At 37.5% G+C, this 27,644-nt stretch overlaps 1 protein-coding gene and 1 pseudogene across 2 annotated transcripts; one reads left to right on the plus strand and one right to left on the minus strand.

Annotated features, from left to right (window-relative positions):
* Nucleotides 1-1,124: 1,124 nt before the first annotated feature.
* On the plus strand, nucleotides 1,125-7,351 carry LOC123885311 (annotated as a pseudogene).
* Nucleotides 7,352-11,110: 3,759 nt separating this feature from the next.
* On the minus strand, nucleotides 11,111-15,256 carry LOC123885333 (F-box/FBD/LRR-repeat protein At4g26340-like). 2 transcript variants are annotated; one of them, XM_045934608.1, is made up of 5 exons: nucleotides 14,652-15,256; nucleotides 14,080-14,521; nucleotides 13,199-13,351; nucleotides 12,740-13,019; nucleotides 11,111-11,295 (listed from the first exon to the last, which is right to left on the minus strand). In XM_045934608.1, exons 1-4 carry the CDS (start codon nucleotides 15,140-15,142, stop codon nucleotides 12,756-12,758), a joined length of 1,350 nt encoding a protein of 449 aa, XP_045790564.1. In that variant the 5' UTR covers nucleotides 15,143-15,256; the 3' UTR covers nucleotides 11,111-11,295; nucleotides 12,740-12,755. The 2 variants fall into 2 exon arrangements, with proteins under 2 accessions (XP_045790564.1, XP_045790563.1); XM_045934607.1 differs by having other exon boundaries at nucleotides 11,111-11,254; nucleotides 14,652-15,231.
* Between the last annotated feature and the right edge of the window lie 12,388 nt (nucleotides 15,257-27,644).

The raw sequence follows: 27,644 nt of genomic DNA on the forward strand, positions 1-27,644 counted from the left end.
GAAGATCCACAACTTAACAAAAACATGAGAATCACCACTAGTAACAGATGCATAACCAAGAATAGTAGAACTATCTAACAAGTAATCTACCTACTATCTATGCATCAAAGTTCAAGAAAATACCTCGCACTGTGTTAAAAGAAACTCACCCATACCTTGAACCTTACAAGCTTTCCGTCACCAAGATGAACAACTCCACCTTCAACTAGCTCTAGGGATTCAAAAGTATTTCTTCTTCAAACACATGTGATAGGAGCTTCCAAAGTCCATGACTCAACACTCCACCGATTCTCAACTTCCACTAGCACCTCCGCATCCTCATAATAAGTTGTTGTTTCAGACGTAACCCGAGTATTCTTATCACCGCCTCTCCAGACTGATGTTGAGTATTATTACCACCGCCTCTCCAGGCTGATGTTGAGTATTATTACCACCGCCTCTCCAGGCTGACCTTGTGTAACCCAGATTGCATCACCACATCCTTGACTTGATTTTCCACAAGCCAAACATCAATTTTCTCTAGCCTAAACTTCACAGCGGAACTCCCTCCTCCTGAATCAAACCAAAAGCTCTGATACCAGTTGTTGGGTAAAACCGGCATAGAGAAAATAAATGAACGCAATCAACAACACAAGAATATAACGTGGAAACTCCAAAACCGGAGAAAAAACCACGACCGTTGTCAAAACCGACAACCAGAGAATAAACACTATGTAAAAATTGTTACAACACATAGACTTCACTCTCAATCACCTCATGCCCCAATACACCCACACTCTCCAAAGTAAATATTTGAACTACATCTCAAATACTCTTAAACAAGAGCATAAGAGAAAAGCAAAAAGACACAAATATAAACTTAAAGTGTTTACAAGTGTTACTGCTTGGTGTAATTACAAACAAAGAACTTAGGTCCATTATATAGCTTTGATTTCCCCCTTGCTTCACAATTCTAAGCGATGTGGGACTTCTTCAATATAATTTCTTTGACCTTTTTTTCCCTTCATTAGCAATGTGGGACTTACATTGCAATCAACCCCAACACTTCTTCCTTAATACGAAAGCTCTTCCTACTTTACAACAAAAACCCAATAGCAAGGAAGCGGTTGTTTCACGAGAAAACAATGGCAGAATCCTCCAAAGGCAAAAAACCAGAAGCAATTGAAGAACAAGAAATGCAAGACAGAATCAGTAATCTACCAGACGGTTTACTGAGTCACATCCTATCTTTTCTTCCAACCAAAACCACCGTTCAAACAAGCATTTTATCGAAAAAATGGCACCACATTTGGAAGCATCAATCAGTTCTCTGATTCACCGAATTCACCGAAGATTACCACCTTTATGAAGACAAACAATCCGATGAACAATTCAAAAGCTTCGTTGTTATGGTTAACAGTGTCCTCAACCTCCTTCATAATCCCCGCGCCATTCGGAAGATGACTCTGCTATGTTTCTACACTCTTTTCGAAGATAAGTTTCGTCAATATTCAGTTAACAACTGGATTCAATCTGTCATTGGACCTTACCTCGAAGAACTCCACCTTACACTCGTTAAAGATCGTCAAGGACCTGATTTCAAGCTCCCTCAAACCCTCTTCACTCCCCTAATCTCGTTTCACTCAGGTAAATGTGTTTTTTGTGAGTTTGTTTCATTCTTATGTGACATTATTCTGAATTGTGACATACTCGCTCTGGTTCTTATTATTAAAAAAAAAATATTTTTAGATTCATAGAATATTAGATGTATTTCATATTGAGAGTTTGTTACTATTTCATGTTGTAAGTTTGTTGTAACTAACTAGTTGGTTAGTTAGTTAGTGAATAAAAGAGAAAATAGAGAAAGTTAGTTAGTTTTGTTTTTACTTGTGTTGCAAGCTGGAGTCTATAAAAGGCTCACTTGTGTTGTAATTCATTCAATTCTAATCATCATCAATAATAATCTCTATTTTTCTCTTCCATTCTCCCTTCTCAATATAGTGTGTGTGTGTGTGCAATTATAGTGTGTGTAACATAGCAAATTGCTATACTGCTGCATAACTGCAGCACTGCCTTGCCTGCATCTGTCACTGCCTAGCCCATCACTGCAGTGTCCGCGCGCTAAGCAACTTTGTGCATCAACATTGGCATCAAGAGCCTGGTTTTTGATCATTCTTGATCATTCTTGAACCTTGAAGAAGCAATCAACAATGGCAACGTTTGGTAATGGTCAGTTTCCAGCAAACCTTCCAATCTTGGATAACAAAAACTACGATCGATGGTGCAAACAGATGAAGGTGGTTTTTGGTTATCAAGATGTGTGGGAAATGGTTTCAAATGGTGTGGAACAAATTACTGAAACGGCATCAGATGCAGAGAAGGTAGCTTACAAAGAATTGAAGAAAAGAGACTATAAAGCTTTGTTCATCATTCATCAAAGTGTGAGCCCTGACATCTTTGAAAAGGTTAGTGACTGTGAATCCTCAAAGCAAGCATGGGATATTCTTGCTGTTGCTTATGGTGGAGGAGAAAAGGTAAAAAAGGTTAGGCTACAAACACTAAGGAGGCAATACGAATTGCTTCAAATGGAGGAGAAAGAAACTGTAAGTGATTTCTTTACTAGAATTTCCAAATTGGTTAATTCAATGAAAAGCTGTGGTGAAGTGATTTCAAGTCAGAATAGGGTTGAAAAGATCTTGAGATCTTTGTCACCAAGATTTGATAACATAGTTGTAGCCATTGAAGAGTCTAAAGATTCCTCAGAAATTACAGTTGATGAGTTACAAGGATCTTTAGAAGCACATGAACAAAGAATGAATGAAAGAAGTTCTGAAAAAGACAAAGAGGTAGCATTGAATGTGCAACAGAATAATAATAAAGACAAGAAGGGAAAAGGAAAGTGGAATGGCAATAAAGGTAGAGGTGGATATCAAAATTCAAATGTAAAAGATAAACAAGATTCAACTAGCGGTGGCAATGGTGGTAGAGGAGGAAGAGGTTATAAAGGTGGTAGAGGTGGAAGAGGTGGTAGAAATAATGGAAATTACAAGTTTGACAAGAAGAATGTGCAGTGCTACAATTGCCAGAAATATGGACATTTTGCTGATGAATGCAGATCCAAAGAAGAAACAAATGATGCTGAGGCAAAGCTGGCTCGAAATGATGATGATGAGGGTTCAGTCATGCTAATGGTGACCACAAGAGAAGAAGGTGAATGCAGTGATCAATGGTATCTTGACACTGGTTGTTCAACACATATGTCTGGCAGAAAAGATTGGTTTATAAGTCTCAAAACCACTCAGAACAATCAAGTGAAGTTTGCTAATGATAGCACAATGAATGTGAAGGGAATTGGTGATGTTTCCATCAAAAGAAGAGATGGTAAACATGCAGTGATATCCAGTGTATTGTATATACCTGGAATGAAGTGCAATCTACTCAGTGTTGGGCAATTGCTTGAAAAAGAGTATAAAATTGTGATGGAGCACAAGTTACTGAATGTGCTTGACACGAGAGGTAACTTGTTGCTGAAAGCACCAATGTCAAAGAACAGAACGTTCAAGGTTCAGTTGAATGTCATGAAGCACAAGTGTTTAATGACTGCATCTAGCAGAGAGGAGTGGCTATGGCATTATAGGATGGGGCACTTGAATTTCAAGGACCTCACTGTAATGCAAAGACAAAACATGGTCACAGGCTTGCCGAAAATTGAAATGCCGGAAGAAATGTGTGAGGATTGTATACAATCAAAGCAGCATAGGCACAGCTTCAGCAAGGATGCACTAAGTAAGACAAAAAGTGTGCTGGAAGTAGTGTACTCAGATGTGTGTGGCCCTATGCAAGTGGATTCCATTGGAGGTAACAAATATTTTGTGAGTTTCATTGATGATTTTAGTAGAAAAATGTGGACTTATCTGATCAGCAAGAAGAGTGATGTGCTTGATGTGTTCAAAAAGTTCAAACTAACAGTTGAAAGGCAAATTGGATATAAACTCAAGACCCTGAGAACAGATGGTGGTGGAGAGTATGTATCCACTGAGTTTGCTAAGTTTTGTGATAGTGAAGGGATAGTGCATGATGTGATTCCACCATATACCCCTCAACAAAATGGGAGTGCAGAGAGGAGAAATAGAACCATTATGAATATGGTGAGGTGTATGTTAAAGGGTAAGCATCTGCCAAAGGAGCTATGGGGTGAAGCAGTTTCAACTGCTACATACACTTTGAACAGGTGTCCTACAAAGAGACTTGATGGAATCACACCAGAAGAGAGCTGGTCAGGCAATAAACCAAGTGTAAAACACCTAAGGGTGTTTGGTTCAATTGCATATAAACATGTGCCAGATCAATTAAGGAGGAAGCTTGATGATAAAGCAACTATGATGATACTAGTGGGATATCATTCAACTGGTGGTTACAAACTCTATGATCCTACCAACAATAATGTAGTGGTCAGTAGAGATGTTGTAATAGATGAGATGAAGGAATGGGACTGGCACACTAAAGAGAGGAGAAATTCAACAAGTATAATGCTTGATGAATTTGAAGATAACAATGAAGCATCCACCTCTACTGCAGCAGAGACAGCTGATCCTAGAAGATCAACAAGACCAAGAAATCTACCACCTAGACTTCAGGATTATGAATTGAATCAAGATAATCAAGTAAATGATGATGGTGATTTGGTTCATTTAGCATTTATGGCTGAATCAGAACCTATAGATGTTGACAGTGCACTTAGGAGTGAAAAATGGAAGTGTGCTATGAAAGAGGAGTTAGATTCAATTGAAAGCAATCATACATGGGAGCTAGTTGATCTTCCTTACAGAAAAAGAGCAATTGATGTGAAGTGGGTTTACAAGTTAAAAGTAAATTCAAAAGGAGAGATAACCAGACACAAGGCCAGATTGGTTGCAAAGGGATTTCTTCAAAGAGAAGGCATTGACTATGGAGAGGTTTTTGCACCAGTGACTAGAATGGAAACTATAAGATTTATGGAAAGGCCAAAGACATCACACTTGACTGCAGTCAAAAGGATTTTGAGGTATGTTAAAGGTACCTTAGGTGTTGGTATTTTGTTCCCTGCAAGTGATAGAAATAAGCAATGCAAGCTGGTTGGTTATACAGACTCAAACTGGTGTGGAGATATTGAGGATAGGAAATCAACAGCAGGTTATATATTCTACTTTGGTGAAGCTCCTATCTCATGGTGTTCTAAAAAGGAGCCAGTGGTTGCTCTCTCCTCTTGTGAAGCAGAATATATAGCTGCATCTCTCAGCACTTGTCAAGCTATATGGTTGAAGAATTTAATTGAAGAGTTAAGCCAAGACAAGTGTGAATCTGTGACATTAAGGATTGATAATGTGTCTGCTATCAACCTTGCCAAGAATCCTATCTCTCATGGTAAAAGCAAACACATAGAATTAAGGTTCCATTATCTAAGAGAACAAGTAAACAATGGAAACTTATGCTTAGATTACTGCAAGAGTGAAGATCAGTTAGCAGATCTGCTAACAAAGGCTACAGCAGTAAATGTGTTTCAAAGGTTAAGAGACAAAATGGGGATTGAAGTGATAGACAACATGAACTAAGGTGGTGTATTGAGAGTTTGTTACTATTTCATGTTGTAAGTTTGTTGTAACTAACTAGTTGGTTAGTTAGTTAGTGAATAAAAGAGAAAATAGAGAAAGTTAGTTAGTTTTGTTTTTACTTGTGTTGCAAGCTGGAGTCTATAAAAGGCTCACTTGTGTTGTAATTCATTCAATTCTAATCATCATCAATAATAATCTCTATTTTTCTCTTCCATTCTCCCTTCTCAATATAGTGTGTGTGTGTGTGCAATTATAGTGTGTGTAACATAGCAAATTGCTATACTGCTGCATAACTGCAGCACTGCCTTGCCTGCATCTGTCACTGCCTAGCCCATCACTGCAGTGTCCGCGCGCTAAGCAACTTTGTGCATCAACATTTCAGATATCTCAGATACATCTAATATTCTATGAAGATAAATCTAATATTCTATGGATCTAAAAAATAAACATCTTCTTACATCTATTATTCTATGAATCTAAAAGTAAAAAAAAATAAAAATTATAATAAGGGCCGGAGGAGTAACATATTAACATTACTTGTTTGTTCCTCAGTCTTGTGGGTGGGATTAGTTTACAAAAGCTAAGCTCTACACCGGTTAGTTTTCCGTTACTAAAGAATATGCTAATCAGCATTGGTTTAGCATAGGTTCCGCGGAAGTGCTTTCTGTGAATGCACTTCTTAGTGGTTGCCCCATCATCGAAACTTTGGATCTTTCCTTTTGTTCGATGAGCTTGGACAAAGTTTGCATCCCACCTTCCTTGAAAAGGCTGATAGCGGACACTAAGAATGATCGTGGAGCTTACCTTGAAATAAATGCACCTGATCTTGAGTACCTTAACATTACCAAAATCACATTCGGGGAAGTTTTCAGCATGTACAACGTGGTGGAAGCGCATCTTGATGTCTTTCCCCATTCGCTTAGTTCCGTCACCTCTTTACACAACCTCCTTGGTGCTCTTTCTGGGACTAAATATCTAGTGTTGAGTCCTTCAACATCCAAGGTAAGTTTTATTTTACTTAGTTTATGTTTACGTCATCATTTACATAGAGAGTAAGTTAGTAACTAACTAATAACCAGCTATTAATTAACTGTATCTCTAAAAATAGGTCCTCATCTCATTTTTGTACTAATTACTATCCGTTGTCGTGTACAAACAGTGGCTGCTTGGTGAACCCCGTGATCTCCTTTTTCAAGAATTTCGCTATTTGGTTCGGCTAGTGCTCAATCTTCCCCGGTTTAACTACAATTCTCTGATCAGCTTGCTACAGAAATGTCCTATGCTTCAAGTTCTTATAATTCATAACGTCGAGGACAAGGTTTGTGTTTCGTCAAAGCATAGTTTGGTTGGTCTACATAACGTTGATGTGAAATTAACCAATTTTTATGAAATAGAGTACTCATATTAGAAATTGCATATTATTGCACTGTAAACCAGTTAGTATGGAACATGATTAATTCATTAATATGAATATTTTATCTTATTCAAGTGTTTTGTTGTTACAGGAACAATCACCAGTACTAAGATGGGCTCCACAGCGAAGTGTTCCCAGTTGTCTTGTATCCCACCTTAAGTTCATTAAATTTCAAGGATTTCTGGGATTACAAGATGAACTATTTATTAAGTATGCTTTGCAAAATGGTCTGGTTTTGGAGGCTATGATAGTTTTTGATATTTCCGTGGACCAAAAGCAGAAGTGCAAGATTATGAAAAAATTATCAAATGTACGAAGGGCATGTGGAATGTGTCAACTTATATTTGCCTGAGCTGTATCTCCTAAGGTGTGATCTCTCAACCCTCAATCCATTATCTTCGTGTTGATACTGCATAAAATCAAAATGACTAACATTGGATTTAGTTTGCACTATTAGTAGCTCTATCTTGTTTATAGATGTATGTGTCACCACATTTCAATAATACTGTGGTGGAATTACAAAATACGATACCCCCAAAGTTTCTAAATTTTCTTTGATCTAGTTATTTCATGCTTAGCAAGAGTAGGTGAGTTTTCTTTGACGTGTTTGTCAATTACCAAGTCTTACAAAGAAATACTGCATGTACATAGGGTGTGGAACTGTGGAAGCATAGCTAGTTTCTTTTACATAAAAAAGTATTAATCTAGTTTACATTTGTTTGGATTTCAGAGAAAACATGCCCTCTTGAAATACACAGATTCATGTTTGCTGGGATGATTTTGGCTTTACTACAAAAGAGGACAATGGGAGCAAAACATATAATATGTATTATGCATTTAATTAGGTTCAAATGTCTTTTCTATTTGGCAGAGCTTAGAAGTGAAGATGAGGCAGAAGCAAATGTGGAAGCATGATTTTAGATTAATGGCTTGTCATTATTTTGTTTACTTTTAGAACTTGTTTATGCTTTATTTTAATGGGATGTCATTTTGAGTACTTCTAGAACTTCATGGAATGTTATTAGTCTTTATTTAGAACCTATTTTGATAATAAATGACAATATTTAGTATAATTATTAAGTAAGAAAGTCCTTTTAATTTTGTGTATTTTTCTATTTTTTAGTATTTATGTATGTTGTTGGAATTTATGTTTAATTTGTACATGGCCGCTATACCGCTATAGCATTTTTGAGAGTCGGTGCTACGCGCCGCTATATGATATTAACAACATAGCAACTACTATGTTATGTATATCCATATTTTGGTAAACTAGTATCAGGACATGCTGCTACACAAGGAAAAGTTCTTGATTTCTCCTTATTTATAATTGTCTCTTGATGTTTGTCAAAAAAAAATAATAGTTGTCTCTTGATATTTAATATTGAAATGCTTGATTTGGAGGTGATACAGCTTGTTTGGTCGTGGCTGGGATTAAATAAAATGGTAATTGCTTTTATCTTTTCCTTCATGGTAATGGTAATTGATTTCAAGATTTTCTACAATATCTTCTTTTCACCTTTTGCTGGTTCCCTGTTTGGTATTTTACTACACATATAATATATATGATTTTGGTGGCAATCTATTGGTATGTCTTGTAGGATATCGATAGGCCACTATTATGGCCATTGTGGTTGGTACCTTATGATAGTTTAGTGCTAATTACATGGGTTTTTTTTGTTAAGATTCTTAATTTATATATGTCAAATAGTGTTGTCTAGTGTGTAATATTTGTAGTTCAATTCTATCGTGATTTTGGAATCCTTGTATGTATAACAAATTAATAAAACAATTTTGTTGCATATTTATCGAATATAAAGTACATCAGACTAGCCATACAGTGTCACAACACACAAAGCTAACTAATAGTTCTAACCATATTAGAACTAGTTTTATTTGGAATTCATAGATGATATTTTATACATAAGATATGATATTTTCACATAATGTATATCCCCATGCATATATAACTTTAAAACAAGTTCAAACATGGGATCTCCATGAATGTGCATATTTGTAACTACCATGTATGAGTTTAATGTTGAAAAGTATAGGAGAAATAATGTGCATGAGCAAAGATGGGACCATGGTGGCAATATAGTTAGTACCTTAGATTTAGTTCCATCAAAGACCACCAATGGGAACCATTTAAGTGAATTCTCACTCTCAATTCAATCTCTCTGTCTTAGCACTTAGCACTGCATCAAATCAAAGCTGATTCATGAGTTTGATCTTATACACAATCTAAAATAAGATACCCTTGTGGTATTTGCATTCAATTTTACTATTGCTATATTTCAAATACCACACATGAGTTATTGGACATGCTAATTTTATATGCCCCATTTGATATCTACGTATCCGAGAATCAACAAATTCTACTCCACATTGTTCACAAAATATTGGTCCATATGTGTGAATCAAGTAATTTTTCTATGTTTGTGGATCAATTATGAGTTTCTTTCACAGTAAGTATTGTACAATTTTAAGTACTAGGGATATTTATTATGCAATAAATTCGTAGGTTCAATATTGGGATTTTATCATATTTGTTATGAATTTTCATAAGGAAAATCAGATTATATTTTGATGTGCCATTCAAAAAAAAAAAAATTATATTTTTATGTTTGTCATTGTGTTTTTTGAAGTGGACAAAATCATATATTTGATATGGATGCTTGGTGATCGTACCTGATCAGAACAGTTGTGGCCGACGGAGCTCCTCTTCACTGCAACGGTGGAGAAGGGTGTAGGACCCACAACATGTGAGTAGTCCAGCCAAAGTTGCAATTGATAAGCAACTTGAGTTTTTTCTTCCTTTGCATTAAATTAGGTTGCATTTTCTTCTCACTAGTAAAGCTATGTTATAGCTCGGTGGTGCAGTAACATAGCTTGCAAAGTTTGAAAGCTAACATGCATATACATGGTTTCACACTTTAGGAACATACATGGCTACACCACATTTATATTTAACTTTTTTAATAAAAATAAGAGAAAATAAAAAAATTCAAAGATAGAGAGAGAGTGTCTGCGTGAATCACCACAACATCCACAAACTCCCAACTTCCTCCATTGTTGTTCTTGTCCTACATTGTTGCTTCGCTACCATAGACAAAACATCGCCAGCAAGTTACAACACGTTCTACCATAGACAACACATTCCCCACTGTTTCTCCATTGTTCTCTATTGTTCTTTTGCAATATTTGTTTTTTTACTTTTATTAAAAATAAATAATCACAATCAATCATTGAGTCAACAAAACTCAAACGAACACAATCTTCTATCTCTAGGAAATTTTAACTTTTTCTTCAATATGTGAAACTAAAAATGAAGACTTTGACAAAAGAAAACACTGATAATTTGACACACATCTTCATTTCAGAGCTGACCGAGACATACATCTGGTTTTTTATGAGGATTTTAATTTTTAACATGGACTGAAAGATTCATAGTCGATTATGGTGATTTTCGATAGTAAAACCATTTTTAACGTTAAAAAACAAAATAAGTAATACTCAACGGAAAAGATCTAGATTGAAGAAGGAATCACTGTTTTGTTGCAACTTGCAGACTTGAAACTTTAAACTAATGAAGTTTACACGTTAGAAAATTACAATGGATGGAGGGACACGGGGAAGCCAAGAGCAACCATCATTTGCAAATGGAAGGTTTTGAAGTAAAGAAGACTCCTTGGGGAATCCCTACCAAGGACACAAAACACCCAAAACCACTGGCTGAAAATGGAAATGGTTTTCTGGAATTATGTTTGGTCACATATTTTGGGAGTCAATTTCTCCACGGGAGTTACTCGCGCGTCCTATTTTTACTCATCCATTACTTAAGTAGCGGATGTTATAAAATGGGAAATTTTAGGAAAAAATGTCGTCCGCTACTTAAGTAGAGTAGCGGACAGTGTTTGAGTAACTGATAGGGCGGCAAAAGTAACTCACTTTCTCCACGACATTCTCAAAAACCAAAAGATATTTAAACCATATAAGACACAGATAAATGATACTAACATTTAACCAAGTTATCTCAATTAATGAAGTTGACATTGTTTTGAATCTTCGATGCATATGCCGACAGGTGGGAACTATAAAAAAATGATTTGAAAGTAACATATAAAGGTGAGAAAAAGACAGGTTCAATAACAAGGCCTTGTGTACCATGTCCTGATAATAAAGTACCAAATACATAGTTGCCAAATGACTACTGAGTTTGAAGAAATTGAAAATACACAGTCCGCTTTTTGTGAAGTGTCAAGCCAAGCATCTGTCAAAATATGATTCTATCAACTTCATTGCAAATGTAAACTGCCAACATAGAGAGAATAAGTTATTCAAATAGATACTGAATAAGCGGAATTTACATATGTCTAACAAGTCAAGCAAATTCAAATAGACACTGAATAAACGGAATTTACATATGCCAACATACCATCATCAATTCAAGCAAATTCAATGCACTGACAAAATTTTGATTTTCAAACTATCCCATTTAGCATTATTTAACAATTCAAATTTGTAAATTTATCTATAATAACAAAACTATAGTAATTTGAGAATGATAGTAGTATACTACAGATTATTATTAGCCCTGATGAAGAAAAAATAGTTGCCCGCTTCCTTTGAAAACATAAGATATTTGTAAAAAAGAGATGGCCTATTTCAGCACACATATGTGAAGCAAAAACAATTAATTCTGAAGAGTCAAATCGAATGCAAATGCCACATAGAGATGGCCTATTTCTTCTTGTTTCAACATCTCTGCTGGAAAAATATTTGTAAAAAAGAGATAATTTGTTGTGCTAGTTTAGATTGTCTAGAAAATCAAACTCATGAATAGAAGGTTGTGACAATCACTACTTGGGTGAAACACCATTGATGCCCCCGGAATCATCAAAGATTTAGTTGCAATGACAGCAAGATCACACAATAGAAATTCACAAAGTTGAGAGGAGGGAAAGAGATAAAAATCTTCCACCTTATTTGAAAGAGTGATATTGTAGAGAATGATAAAAAAATGTATATGATCGATATCAATATATTTTTCATTTTTAGAGGTGTATAACAACATAGATTGGATTTGCAGAATTTATCTAAGCCCTCTAAAACCCTCCAAAATCCTCCTCCAATATATTTTTTTGAGTTTCACCAAATTAGGGCGATTGTGTATTGTAAACAAAAATAAACTTCCAAAAGCCCTTCACTCCGTCCACTTCCTTTTTCCAAAGCCCCCCCTCTTCCCTCCTAAACTCTCAAACGAAGCAAAATGGCATAAAAAAAAAAAAAAACTTTCAATTTCAGTAAGAAGGTAAATGTTGCCATTTTCTTCAATGTTATAGTTATAATCTAGCAAATCTTATAGTTATAATCCAGCAAATCTCAACTCCTCTTGCTTAGCCTGAGAGTGTAAATAGTACCCCTTCTCAATTCTTCTCAATTCTTGTAGTAATTAATACGAGGAAGTAAATTTTGTCCAAAAAAAAAATATGAGGAAGTAAATGGTAGTTTAGTAAACCATACAACAGTTTTTTATGAAATTACATTTCTTAATTTATGTGTCAAAACCCAGTAAGTCAATAATATTACTCAGTCAAAACCCAGTATGTAATTCCACCACAATAGAGTTGAAAATGAAGTGACATGCATGTAAATACAACGGACAACTAATTATGCAGACAAAACCCAGTCTTAATCATCTTTGAAATAATTCTGTAAGACACATAATAGATTAGTTATTAGTGAGAAATCACACCTTAGGAAGATACAACTCAGTCATATGTAAGTCGGCACATTCCAGAGGCCCTTGGCACATCAGATAATCGTTTGAGATTGTCAAACTTCTTCCTTATGTCCGCCGAAATATCAACAATAATCACTGTCTTCAAAATAAGTCCCTTTTGCAAAATATACTTTGCAAATAACAACTCGTCTCGAGACCCCCTATACCCTTTAAGTTGAACAAAGGTCAGATGCGATACAAGACAACTAGGAACACTTGGATGTGCAGCCCATCTTGGCAAGGGTGATTGTTCCTGCCGGCAATAGAAAAAACCACAACACAACTTACATAAGATGTAATCACACACACACTTGTGCAATCTATTTCATAAAAATATTGAATTTATAAGTTTCACATCAAAATTAATAAGTGGTGTACATAAAGTTAAATAAACCAAAGTTTTAAACGAACAAACTTTAGAACTCAACAAACCTTGTGATTTTCAATTATGAGGACTTGAAGCAGATGACATGTCTGAAGTAGGCTCAGGAGACAATTCGAGTTAAACCAAGGAAGAATAAGCTCTAGATGAAGTAAATGTTGAAATTCCGGAAAACGTAGATCAGTGGGGCCACTCAGTAACCACTGTTTGTAGAAGACAACAATTAGTAATGATGTAATGTTAACTAGTACAAAACTAACTGATGAAGATATTGTACTATAAATTAATATCCTATATTTGTATTTGTTATATCCAACATATCACTAAGATTAGGTTGTGATTAGAAAGCTGTTCTGAATGCGATCTATACATATCTCTAATTCTGCTAACTTAGGATTATTGTTAGCGCTATATTAGGAGAAATGTGTGGAGTGATTGGATTATAAGACTTGTACATATGTATATGTACGTATTTGATCTGTGAAATTAATTTGTCATTTATATTTTTGGCATGGTATCATAGCAAACCAAGTTCTGATGATATATTGCCTAAATTTTTCTCATGACATGAAACATGGACAAACATCAGACTTATTGAGGCAAAACCGATGGTGTCAAAATTGATGTAGCCAGGAAATCTCCTTCAGACCGTGTGATTTGAACACAAACAACAACCCTGTCCATCTCATCTATTTGTGTGTCATCCAATGTCTGTGTAATCCTAAGATAGTAGAGTCAAATTATATCAATAGAGATTGGGCTGTGAATAGAAATCTGATATTTGTGTGATCTTAGGATTATTGTTAGCATGATATTAGGAACATAATGCGGAGTGACTGGATTCTAAGACTTGTACATATGCGTATTTGATCAGTGAACAACATCAGTCACTTACATTTTCACACTGTATATATATATTATAAAGCCATACCTTTGTTGTTGAAAGACACAACACTAGATGTTTTACCCCAGAGAGAGTGTCGAGGAGCTTGACTAAAGTGTAGGCAAAAGCACCAGGGGGAGGATGAATATTAAGAGATGCTTCCACCACGTGTTGCAAGTTGCCAACATTGCCAAAAGTGAATTCAGAAATGTCGAGGTACTTAAGACCAGGAGCGTCAATTTCAAAGGAAGCACCACTGTTGCCATTGCCAAGCCTCATTTTCAACTTCTTCAACGAAGGTGGCACACAAAGTATGCCATATTCCTCAGTTTCAAAGTAAAGATCCAAAGTTTCGAGGATAGGGCAGCCAGATAGCAGGGCACTCACAGAAGTTACCAACACATAACCAATGTCCAAATGCAGCTTCTTTAGTGATGGTAAACGAATACCCTTAGCGCGTTGCAAGTTGAAGTATACCGCCCCCTCGAGACTGAACTACATGTTAATTGTTATTATGTCACATCATATTATTTATAACAAAATCAACAACAACTAAACAAATACGATCAAATTAGATAAAAATAAACCCTAAAAATTAAAATAGAATGGAATGTTCTTGCCTGAGGGAGAGTAGGTTAATGCAGGAGGAGAGGTTGATGGGAGGCTCGAAGCAATAACCGTCGTCAGAATAAAGAGTGAGATGGAGATCATTGAGGTGGGGCCCAATGACGGAACGGACCCACGTATTGACAGAATTGAAACAGAATTTGTCATCGACGAGAGACTGAATACATGAGAGGGTCATTTTGTGAACATGGCAGGGTTTACGAAGAAGGAAGACACTGTTTACGAAAACCGCAAAGGTTTTGAAGAGTTCGAATCGATCTTCATTTGGTTCGAATGAGTCATCGTCGAAGTCGAGAACTGAGAGATGTTGCTGCCAAAAGTAGCGCCATTTGGGAGACAGAAGACTTGTAGCAACGGCGGTTTTGGTTGGGAGAAATGAGAGAATTTTGCTACGGACATCTTCCGGTAGAGTGCTGATTCTGTCTTCGTCTAGTTTTCCTCGTTTGGAGGACAAATCCTGCGTTATCGTTTCGATAATTACCATTTCGATAATCCTGCGAATTGCATAGTTTCAGAATAAACGCCCCGATTTGTGTACAGTACTACATTTTGACTCTCTTTCACTTTTCTTTTTTATTTTCATCTTAATTTTCTTTCCTTTTTTTTTAATGAAAATCTTAATTTTCATTTCACCTCAAAATTATTAATTTTGTCTTTAACATACAAAATTAATCATTTAAAATGAGAATAAAAAAATAAAAATAAAACTACCATAAATTTATGTTCGTGCAATTTTCACGATTTTCCTTTTTTAATACTCCGTATTAATAATAGATTAACTTTTAGGGTGGGGATGAGTGGGGAGGCGTGGAAGTGGCAGCGGAGGTTGCTTGCTTGGGAGGAGAAGTTGGTTGGGGAGTGTGTGGATCATTTGTTTTTTTTTTTTTTGTAGGATGGCGGGGTTGACAGGTGGGTGTGGAAGCTCCATTCGTATCAGTGTTATTCGGTTAAATCTGCATATTCCTACTTAACAGTGACTGATATCGATCTTAATGAAGGGTTTGATTGCTTTTTGTTGCTGAAATACGGTTCCTTTGAATAGACTACCTACTAAGGATAATCTTCACAAGAGAGGAGCTATTGATTCATCTCAGCTCTTGTGTGCGACATCGTGTGGTAAGGTAGAAAACAGTGATCAATTTGTTTTTCAGTGTGATGTTTATGGTCGCCTATGGCTTCTGGTTTCAAAGTGGCTAGGATTCGAGTCATATTTTCATGGCACCATTGGTTTACATTCATCACAGTTTCGTGGTCTTGGAAGCGTTTCCAAAAGCTCAAGAACCACATTCACCATCATCTGGATTTCGGTACTTTTTGTTATTTGGAAAGATCATAACAGAAGGATTTTTCAAACCGGGTCTGACATGCTTGAAACACTGTCAGAGAAGGTTAAGCTTTAAACGTATTGGTGACTGAGATCGTGCTACATTTTGTTCGATTTTGATTACTCTTATTGGAGGCTGAATCATTTATGCTGCTTTCAAGCTCTTGTGTAATTTTTTATGTTTCTTCTGGCAAGCGGTGACTTAACTTTTGTATAATGACAATCTCTCAGCTTCTCTCCGGCACACCTTGTGTTTGAGGGGGATGCGATTTGTTTTAATATCATTTCACTCAGTTTCTTCAAAAAAAATAAAAATTAATTGGAGATGTTTATTTATTTATATTTTAATATAAATCTATAATTAGGGAAACCTCCACTTTTCTCGCCGTAACTAGCTTTAGGTATAAATTTCGTGTTAAATTGAAGTTAAAATCGTTTTGAGTAAAATCGGTAGTTAAAACGAATGTAAACGATTTAACTCCGCATAAAATTAGTAAAATCACTTAAATACGCATGTTTTCACCTAATGATTCAAAAACTTTTTTTTAATCAATTTAAAAGTTCAATTTTATCATATTAATAGTAATAAAAACAAGTGCTTATATTAAATTGTATACTAACCTCAAATAAACTATACAAAAAGAATAGATGAAAACAAGTGAGAAACAAAAACAAACCTATTTTTATACATGTGTGCCAAAAAAAATACATAAAGAATAGAAGAAAACAAGTGACAAACAAAACAAATAAGTAATTATATTTTCATAAAGCAAAAGTTCATGTGATTATTTAAATATAATAAGCTTTTTTGTTAGATAAGTGAAATGACGTCCGATCTAGTAATTTTGACATTTCTGCCAGTCGAGTTAAGATTTGTGGACAGTTAAATATAATAAATTTTTTTTGATAAATAATAGATACATAAATATTATAAAAAAAGAAAAAGAAGATACATAATGTAAAAAGGGTTTCGTAAAAATAAAACAAAACAATATGAGTTTAAATATACAATCAATCATATATAATATTCAATCTCACATGACATGTGACATAAGTGAAATGACGTCCGATCTAGTAATTTTGACATTTCTGCCAGTCGAGTTAAGATTTGTGGACAGTTAAATATAATAAATTTTTTTTGATAAATAATAGATACATAAATATTATAAAAAAAGAAAAAGAAGATACATAATGTAAAAGGGGTTTCGTAAAAATAAAACAAAACAATATGAGTTTAAATATACAATCAATCATATATAATATTCAATCTCACATGACATGTGACGGTGGCTCTGTAAGTGCACAAAATCGCAATTAAGTAATAAAGTGATAAGTTATCGTTCTCCACAGGGATTGTGACAAAATTACTAGTTTCGCTTTAGAAAATAATTTGCTTTGCATTCGCTTTGATTGTTTGAAAGGGTTTTTCATTTAAGGGTAAATAGTGTCATACCCCCCTGCAAAATAGGCGAGTTTTGCGTTACCCCCCTGCAAGATGAAAGATGTATAGACTATCGTCAGTTGAACAAAGTGACGATCAAGAATAAATATCCACTTCCGAGGATAGATGATTTGATGGATCAACTAGTTGGAGCTTGTGTGTTTAGTAAGATCGATTTGAGATCTGGATACCATAAGATTAGAGTGAAGACGGAAGACATACCTAAGACTGCATTTAGGACGAGGTATGGGCACTACGAGTATTCAGTTATGCCGTTTGGTGTGACCAATGCACCTGGAGTTTTCATGGAGTATATGAACAGAATTTTCCATTCATTTTTGGATAGATTCGTGGTGGTGTTCATCGACGACATTTTGATTTATTCAAAATCCGAGGAAGAGCACGAAGAGCACTTGAGGATTGTTTTGCAAGTCTTGAAGGAGAAGAAGTTGTATGCCAAGTTGTCGAAGTGTGAATTTTGGATGAAAGAGGTGAGTTTCTTAGGGCATATAATTTCAAGTGGAGGAATCGCGGTAGATCCTGCGAAGGTTGACGCTGTGTCACAGTGGGGAACGCCGGAATCTGTTTCAGAGATTAGAAGTTTCCTTGGTTTGGCCGGTTATTATAGAAGATTCATCGAAGGTTTTTCGAAGTTGGCTTTGCCGTTAACCAAGTTGACGAGGAAAGATCAAGCGTTTGTTTGGGACGGTATTTGTGAGAAGAGTTTCCAAGAGCTCAAGAGAAGATTGACTACTGCACCCGTGTTGATTTTACCCGATGCCAAAGAGTCGTTCATCGTGTATTGCGATGCTTCGAAGTTAGGACTTGGTGGAGTGCTTATGCAAGGGGGTAATGTGGTAGCATATGCTTCAAGGCAACTGAAGGTTCACGAGAGGAACTATCCAACGCATGATTTGGAGTTAGCCGCAGTGGTGTTTGCTTTGAAAGTGTGGAGACACTACTTGTATGGATCGAGGTTTGAAGTGTTTAGTGATCACAAGAGTCTGAGATACTTATTCGACCAGAAGGAGTTGAATATGAGGCAACGAAGATGGCTCGAATTCTTAAAGGACTACGATTTTGAATTGAGTTATCACCCCGGAAAAGCCAATGTAGTGGCCGATGCATTAAGTAGGAAAACTTTGCATATGTCATCATTGATGGTGAAAGAGTTAGAGTTGATTGAAGAATTCTGAGACTTGAGTCTTGTGTGCGAGGTTACTTCTTCAAGTGTGAAGCTTGGAATGTTGAAGTTGACGAATCCTTTTCTTGAAGATATTAAAGAACGTCAGAAATCGGATAAGAGATTGATGGAGAAGATGGTACTCATCAATGAAGGCAAGGAGACCAATATCAAGATTGACGAAAGTGGAGTCATGAGATTTCAAGGAAGAGTTTGTGTACCGGATGTACCCGAATTAAAGAGAATGATCATGGAAGAAGGTCACAGAAGTGGTTTGAGTATTCATCCTGGAGTAACCAAGATGTATCAGGATTTGAGGAAGTTGTTTTGGTGGCCGGGAATGAAGAGGCAAATTTCAGAATTTGTTTATTCATGCTTAACTTGTCAGAAATCGAAGATCGAACATCAGAAGCCGTTTGGTTTGTTACAACCAATGTTTATACCCGAATGGAAATGGGATAGCATTGCAATGGATTTTGTGGGAGGTTTACCGAAGACCAAGAAAAGTAACGAGGTGATTTGGGTAGTAGTAGATCGTTTGACGAAGTGTGCTCACTTCATTGCTATCAGGAAAGGTACTTTGGTGCCTAAGTTGGCCGAGATTTATGTGGAGCAGATTGTGAAGCTACATGGTATTCCAACAAGTATTATTTCGGATAGAGATCCGAGATTTACTTCTAGATTTTGGGAAAGCTTGCAAGAAGCTTTAGGAACGAAGTTGAGGTTGAGTTCAGCTTATCACCCTCAGACAGATGGTCAGTCGGAGAGGACGATACAATCCTTAGAGGATTTGTTGAGGGCTTGTGTTTTGGAGCAAAACGTGAATTGGGATTCTTGTTTGCCGTTGGTAGAGTTTACATACAACAACAGTTACCATTCTAGTATCGGAATGGCACCGTTTGAGGCTTTGTATGGGAGAAGGTGTAGGACACCTCTGTGTTGGTATGAAACTGGAGAAGGTGCAATTCTTGGACCAGAGATTGTACAAGAAACAACAGAGAAGATTCGGATGATTCGTGAGAAGATGAAAGCGTCTCAGAGTCGACAGAAGAGTTATCATGATAAGAGGAGGAAGGACATTGAATTCCAAGAGGGGGATCATGTATTCCTACGAGTTAAATCGACTACTGGAGTAGGACGTGCGTTGAAGTCAAGGAAGTTGACGTCGAGGTTTATTGGACCGTTTGAGATTTTGAAGCGAGTTGGGAAAGTTGCGTATAGGATTGCATTACCGCCATCATTGGCAAATTTGCACGATGTTTTTCATGTATCACAGTTGCGCAAGTATGTGTCTGATCCGACACACGTGATTGAATCGGACGATGTTCAAGTGAGGGATGACTTGACCATTGAGACTGTGCCTTTGAGAATCGAAGGAAGAGAAGTGAAGAGGTTGAGAAACAAAGAGATTGCATCCGTGAAAGTCGTGTGGGGAGGACCGGCTGGTGAGAATGCGACGTGGGAGTTGGAAAGTAAGATGAGAGATTCTTATCCCGATCTGTTTCTAGGTAATTTCGAGGGCGAAATTCTTTTAAGGGGGGTAGGATTGTAACGACCCATTTTTCGTATTCGTATATTTTATTAAATGTATTTTATTTATTAATTGGCTTTTATTATTTTAGTGAGCGACGAATAATTATTTAGCCGAACGTAAGTTATTAGACGCGAGAACCATTGTTTTGGGCTTATGGGCGTGAGAGGCAATGGGCCTAAGCCATTTGGGCTTGGTTCATGATAATGGGAAGTAGTATAAGTAGCAAGTCAAACATATGAATAGTTTCACAATTCATTTCTTGAGTTTTGAGTGAGTAGAGCAAGAGCAAAACCATAGAGCTAAGCTAGGGTTTGATCAAGAGAGAAAGCTTGAGCAAGAGAAGGCTTGAATCATCACCAAACTTAAGGTAAGAGATTAGAATTCATGATTCTTGAGTGACAAGGAGGGGGGAGATTGTCTATGTCTCCATTCCCGAACTCTCCCACTCAATTTCTTTTAGACTTTTGATTAAGCTTTTGTATGTGAGTGTGATGTTCTTCATCATCACTTTGTATGTGTTAATCACTAGCTTGATTCCATGAAGAATATGTATGTATTTGAACCATGTTTGAAAAGTTTGAGAAAGTTACTTAAAACCCAAGAAATTGATATGATTTTGATTATTAGAGGTATTTGGATGTTTGGAAGGGATGATTAATGTTCCTTGATACCATATATGTTTGGAATGGCTGTTTATATGAATTTATAACATGTTTGGATGAATTTTTGAGTTGATTCAAGGTTAAACCGCCTTAGATAACTCAAGAACAGATATTCTGTTCTGGTGTGGTTCGCTAAGCGACCAGGAGTTCGCTGTAGCGAACAGGTTCGCTGAAGCTCGCCAATGCTCGCCATGAGCAGGTGACTTCCGGGTGAGGTTCGCGTAGGCTCGCTAAGCCTTCGCTCAGCGAATAGTTCGTTGAAGCTCGCCAATGCTCGCCATGAGCAGGTGACTTCCTGGAACGTGGTTCGCTATGTCTCGCTAAGCCCTCGCTTAGCGAAGGCCTCTGTGACAGCAATTCTTGTTGATGTTTATAAGTGTGATTAGGCACTTGTAACATGGTTTAAGAGTATCCTTACATGATTGTTGATACATGTTGATACTGTTAATGCTTATTGTTAATCGTTATATGATTGATAAACATGTATGCAATAAGTTGTAGCTTAAAGTGAGCAATGTGATGTTTTGGCATTAATTTGCAATGTTAAGTGAATGTGTTAGGATTGTGTTCCCGCATTCATAAAAGAGTAGCTTCGAGCTAGAGAATATCATATGGTTGATATGTGTATGCATACATGCATTCATGATTGTATGTGAACATTGGAAACTTGGGTTCCAATAACGAAAATGGATTATGTGTCCATAATGAAGCCGAGGATCGGATTAGATGAATCCATGAGTCCGGAGTTGCTATCCAACAGGATATAAAACTGTTTTGGCTTATCCAAGGGAGATAAGATGGTTCGGTAAGTTCCGACATATCCAGCATGATATAAAACTGTTCTTGGTCCACCGTTGGTGAGACATCTTGGTACCACATGCATTTAGTTATGTCTAGGGATGGCATGACAGTGAATTAATTGGCATTAGATACCTTAGGGTAAATGCGCATATGTTTGATAAATGGTATGTGACATTTATTTGGTTGTATTGTGTTGAACTTTATTAATTGATAAATGTTTAGTGCGATGTTTTGACGTGAGTTAGAATATGTATGATAGCTCGAAAGTGTAAGGCCTTTCTTATACTCGTATGATATGCGATTATGTTTTCTAACTCTCTGCTTTGTGTTATTTGCTGGACCTTTGGGGGTTCAGATATTCAGGCTGAGGACTGTGCCGACGTTTAGACTGCGGTATTAGCTGGGTGTTGAAGATACCTTTTGGTGAGGAGACTTAGCATAGATTACTCCTCTTAGTACTAGCTTTTGACTAGAGTTTGTAAATAGTGAATGCTCTGGTAATGTAACATCGAGTCGGGGTTACGCTTGGATTTCATTGTATATCGGTGTTACCTTTTTGATATGCTAGTTCTTGTATAAGTGACATCCTTAGGGATGAATATGGCTTATATATATATGCATGCTTGGTTTGATTGGAATCCGCTGTTGCTTTTCATGTTAAATTTCATGATGCTCTGTGTGTATGCTTGTGTTTTAATTACCGCGTGGCACTCTGCCTTTACACTTGTTGAAAAGTTTTTAAAATTACGTTTTTAAGGGTAGTATGGGTTAGGGTGTTACAATAGTGGTATCAGAGCAGGTCGGTTCGTGTGAACCAATTAGGACTTTTCTTTTCCCCGTATGAGCATGTGTAGGGAACACTGTTAGTACTTTCTAACGTCTAGTTGTGATTCGTTCAGGAATCATGGCTGCTGCGAGGACGAATGCTCAGATTGCGGAGGCTTTGACCGCACTCACCAACATTGTGGTTAGAGATCATCAACCTGGAAGAGAGGTAGAGATGAGGTTGGAAAGGTTCATGAAGCAGAAACCGCCAACATTTACCGGAGGTTACAACCCGGATGGAGCTCACAAGTGGCTGGAGGAACTTGAGATAATTTTTGAAGCAATGGATTGTTCCGAGGAAGGGAAGACAACCCTTGGGACATATGTGTTGCGTGAGGAAGCGAATGTGTGGTGGAAGAATGCCAAGTTGAGGCTAGGACCCGGTGGTATGGCTATACCATGGGCAATGTTTAAAAGAGAATTTTTGGTTAAGTATTTTCCTGTGGATGTGAAGAATAAGAAGGTGGTGGAATTCATGGAGTTGAAACAGGGAAATATGACGGTAGCTGACTATGCCGTCAAGTTTGAGACTTTGTGTGCGTTTAGCCCGCATTACAACACTTTGGAAGCGGAGGACGACAAGTGTGTGAAGTTTGAAAGTGGTCTACGTCCAGACATCAAGCATATGATTGGATTTTCGCAGATAAGGGATTTTGCGACCCTTGTGAACAAGAGTAGGATTTGTGATGAAGATGGTAGAGCTAAGGTGAACTACTACAAAGCTGTGAACGACCGAAAAGGGAAAGGACAAGAGCGCGGGAAACCTTATGATAACCGCGGTAGGGGTAATACAAGTGGTGGTAAGAAGCCGGTGAATGGAAGTTGTTACAAATGTGGAGAGCGGGGTCATATGTCGTATGATTGCCCGAAGAAATTGGACAAGTGTTTGAATTGTGGGAAGTTAGGCCACAAAACTGAAGTGTGTAGGACAAGAGTGTTTTGTTTCAACTGTGGTGAGGAGGGCCACAAGAGTATAATCTGTAAGAAGCCCAAGAAGGTGATGGGCAAGGTGTTTGCTTTGAGTGGAGAGGATGCTAGCCTTGAGGACAATCTCATTAGAGGTACGTGTTTCATCTATGACACTCCTTTAATTGCGATTATAGATACGGGAGCGACGCATTCTTTTATTTCTTTGGATTGTGCGAAGCGTCTTAGTATTCCTTTAACGGATATGATGGGTAGAATGGAAATAGAAACTCCTGCAAATGGTTCAGTGATTACCCGACAAGTATGCCGTAACTGCCCCGTAACCATTTTTGGTAGGCATTTTGGTATGGATTTAGTGTGTATTCCACTTAGTGGTATGGATGTAATTTTTGGTATGAATTGGTTAATCTTCAACCGGATTCATATCAACTGTCGTGAGAAGGCCGTTGTTTTTCCGAAGCCGGAGGAGAACTTGCATTTGATGAGCGGGAAGGAAGTATCGGAAGCGTTGAAAGAACATGCCGAGATGTTCATGATGTTTGCATCATTGAAGCTCGAAGGAGGAGTTAAGATAGAAGAGTTACCGATCGTTTGTGAATTCCCAGATGTGTTTCCGGATGATATATCTGACGTGCCTCCAAAGCGAGAGGTAGAGTTTTCTATCGACCTAGTACCTGGAACTAGTCCGATATCGATGGCGCCGTATCGAATGTCAGCGTCAGAGTTGAATGAGTTGAAGAAGCAACTTGAAGAGCTGCTTGAGAAGAGGTTTGTTCGACCGAGTGTTTCGCCATGGGGAGCGCCGGTATTGCTTGTGAAGAAGAAAGATGGAAGCATGAGATTATGTATAGACTATCGTCAGTTGAACAAAGTGACGATCAAGAATAAATATCCACTTCCGAGGATAGATGATTTGATGGATCAACTAGTTGGAGCTTGTGTGTTTAGTAAGATCGATTTGAGATCTGGATACCATAAGATTAGAGTGAAGACGGAAGACATACCTAAGACTGCATTTAGGACGAGGTATGGGCACTACGAGTATTCAGTTATGCCGTTTGGTGTGACCAATGCACCTGGAGTTTTCATGGAGTATATGAACAGAATTTTCCATTCATTTTTGGATAGATTCGTAGTGGTGTTCATCGACGACATTTTGATTTATTCAAAATCCGAGGAAGAGCACGAAGAGCACTTGAGGATTGTTTTGCAAGTCTTGAAGGAGAAGAAGTTGTATGCCAAGTTGTCGAAGTGTGAATTTTGGATGAAAGAGGTGAGTTTCTTAGGGCATATAATTTCAAGTGGAGGAATCGCGGTAGATCCTGCGAAGGTTGACGCTGTGTCACAGTGGGGAACGCCGGAATCTGTTTCAGAGATTAGAAGTTTCCTTGGTTTGGCCGGTTATTATAGAAGATTCATCGAAGGTTTTTCGAAGTTGGCTTTGCCGTTAACCAAGTTGACGAGGAAAGATCAAGCGTTTGTTTGGGACGGTATTTGTGAGAAGAGTTTCCAAGAGCTCAAGAGAAGATTGACTACTGCACCCGTGTTGATTTTACCCGATGCCAAAGAGTCGTTCATCGTGTATTGCGATGCTTCGAAGTTAGGACTTGGTGGAGTGCTTATGCAAGGGGGTAATGTGGTAGCATATGCTTCAAGGCAACTGAAGGTTCACGAGAGGAACTATCCAACGCATGATTTGGAGTTAGCCGCAGTGGTGTTTGCTTTGAAAGTGTGGAGACACTACTTGTATGGATCGAGGTTTGAAGTGTTTAGTGATCACAAGAGTCTGAGATACTTATTCGACCAGAAGGAGTTGAATATGAGGCAACGAAGATGGCTCGAATTCTTAAAGGACTACGATTTTGAATTGAGTTATCACCCCGGAAAAGCCAATGTAGTGGCCGATGCATTAAGTAGGAAAACTTTGCATATGTCATCATTGATGGTGAAAGAGTTAGAGTTGATTGAAGAATTCCGAGACTTGAGTCTTGTGTGCGAGGTTACTTCTTCAAGTGTGAAGCTTGGAATGTTGAAGTTGACGAATCCTTTTCTTGAAGATATTAAAGAACGTCAGAAATCGGATAAGAGATTGATGGAGAAGATGGTACTCATCAATGAAGGCAAGGAGACCAATATCAAGATTGACGAAAGTGGAGTCATGAGATTTCAAGGAAGAGTTTGTGTACCGGATGTACCCGAATTAAAGAGAATGATCATGGAAGAAGGTCACAGAAGTGGTTTGAGTATTCATCCTGGAGTAACCAAGATGTATCAGGATTTGAGGAAGTTGTTTTGGTGGCCGGGAATGAAGAGGCAAATTTCAGAATTTGTTTATTCATGCTTAACTTGTCAGAAATCGAAGATCGAACATCAGAAGCCGTTTGGTTTGTTACAACCAATGTTTATACCTGAATGGAAATGGGATAGCATTGCAATGGATTTTGTGGGAGGTTTACCGAAGACCAAGAAAAGTAACGAGGTGATTTGGGTAGTAGTAGATCGTTTGACGAAGTGTGCTCACTTCATTGCTATCAGGAAAGGTACTTTGGTGCCTAAGTTGGCCGAGATTTATGTGGAGCAGATTGTGAAGCTACATGGTATTCCAACAAGTATTATTTCGGATAGAGATCCGAGATTTACTTCTAGATTTTGGGAAAGCTTGCAAGAAGCTTTAGGAACGAAGTTGAGGTTGAGTTCAGCTTATCACCCTCAGACAGATGGTCAGTCGGAGAGGACGATACAATCCTTAGAGGATTTGTTGAGGGCTTGTGTTTTGGAGCAAAACGTGAATTGGGATTCTTGTTTGCCGTTGGTAGAGTTTACATACAACAACAGTTACCATTCTAGTATCGGAATGGCACCGTTTGAGGCTTTGTATGGGAGAAGGTGTAGGACACCTCTGTGTTGGTATGAAACTGGAGAAGGTGCAATTCTTGGACCAGAGATTGTACAAGAAACAACAGAGAAGATTCGGATGATTCGTGAGAAGATGAAAGCGTCTCAGAGTCGACAGAAGAGTTATCATGATAAGAGGAGGAAGGACATTGAATTCCAAGAGGGGGATCATGTATTCCTACGAGTTAAATCGACTACTGGAGTAGGACGTGCGTTGAAGTCAAGGAAGTTGACGTCGAGGTTTATTGGACCGTTTGAGATTTTGAAGCGAGTTGGGAAAGTTGCGTATAGGATTGCATTACCGCCATCATTGGCAAATTTGCACGATGTTTTTCATGTATCACAGTTGCGCAAGTATGTGTCTGATCCGACACACGTGATTGAATCGGACGATGTTCAAGTGAGGGATGACTTGACCATTGAGACTGTGCCTTTGAGAATCGAAGGAAGAGAAGTGAAGAGGTTGAGAAACAAAGAGATTGCATCCGTGAAAGTCGTGTGGGGAGGACCGGCTGGTGAGAATGCGACGTGGGAGTTGGAAAGCAAGATGAGAGATTCTTATCCCGATCTGTTTCTAGGTAATTTCGAGGGCGAAATTCTTTTAAGGGGGGTAGGATTGTAACGACCCATTTTTCGTATTCGTATATTTTATTAAATGTATTTTATTTATTAATTGGCTTTTATTATTTTAGTGAGCGACGAATAATTATTTAGCCGAACGTAAGTTATTAGACGCGAGAACCATTGTTTTGGGCTTATGGGCGTGAGAGGCAATGGGCCTAAGCCATTTGGGCTTGGTTCATGATAATGGGAAGTAGTATAAGTAGCAAGTCAAACATATGAATAGTTTCACAATTCATTTCTTGAGTTTTGAGTGAGTAGAGCAAGAGCAAAACCATAGAGCTAAGCTAGGGTTTGATCAAGAGAGAAAGCTTGAGCAAGAGAAGGCTTGAATCATCACCAAACTTAAGGTAAGAGATTAGAATTCATGATTCTTGAGTGACAAGGAGGGGGGAGATTGTCTATGTCTCCATTCCCGAACTCTCCCACTCAATTTCTTTTAGACTTTTGATTAAGCTTTTGTATGTGAGTGTGATGTTCTTCATCATCACTTTGTATGTGTTAATCACTAGCTTGATTCCATGAAGAATATGTATGTATTTGAACCATGTTTGAAAAGTTTGAGAAAGTTACTTAAAACCCAAGAAATTGATATGATTTTGATTATTAGAGGTATTTGGATGTTTGGAAGGGATGATTAATGTTCCTTGATACCATATATGTTTGGAATGGCTGTTTATATGAATTTATAACATGTTTAGATGAATTTTTGAGTTGATTCAAGGTTAAACCGCCTTAGATAACTCAAGAACAGATATTCTGTTCTGGTGTGG

This window comes from Trifolium pratense, linkage group LG5, assembly GCF_020283565.1.
Source record: "Trifolium pratense cultivar HEN17-A07 linkage group LG5, ARS_RC_1.1, whole genome shotgun sequence".
In the NCBI taxonomy this organism is placed as follows: Eukaryota; Viridiplantae; Streptophyta; class Magnoliopsida; order Fabales; family Fabaceae; genus Trifolium; species Trifolium pratense.

Coding starts and splice junctions, on each gene's coding strand:
- LOC123885333 (XM_045934608.1), bottom strand. CDS start 15,142: ATGGTAATTATCGAAACGATAACGCAGGATTTGTCCTCCAAACGAGGA. Junction 14,522..14,651: donor ATTAACCTACTCTCCCTCAG/GCAAGAACATTC, acceptor CATGTAGTTCAG/TCTCGAGGGGGCGGTATACT. Junction 13,020..13,198: donor TCATAATTGAAAATCACAAG/GTTTGTTGAGTT, acceptor TATTGCCGGCAG/GAACAATCACCCTTGCCAAG.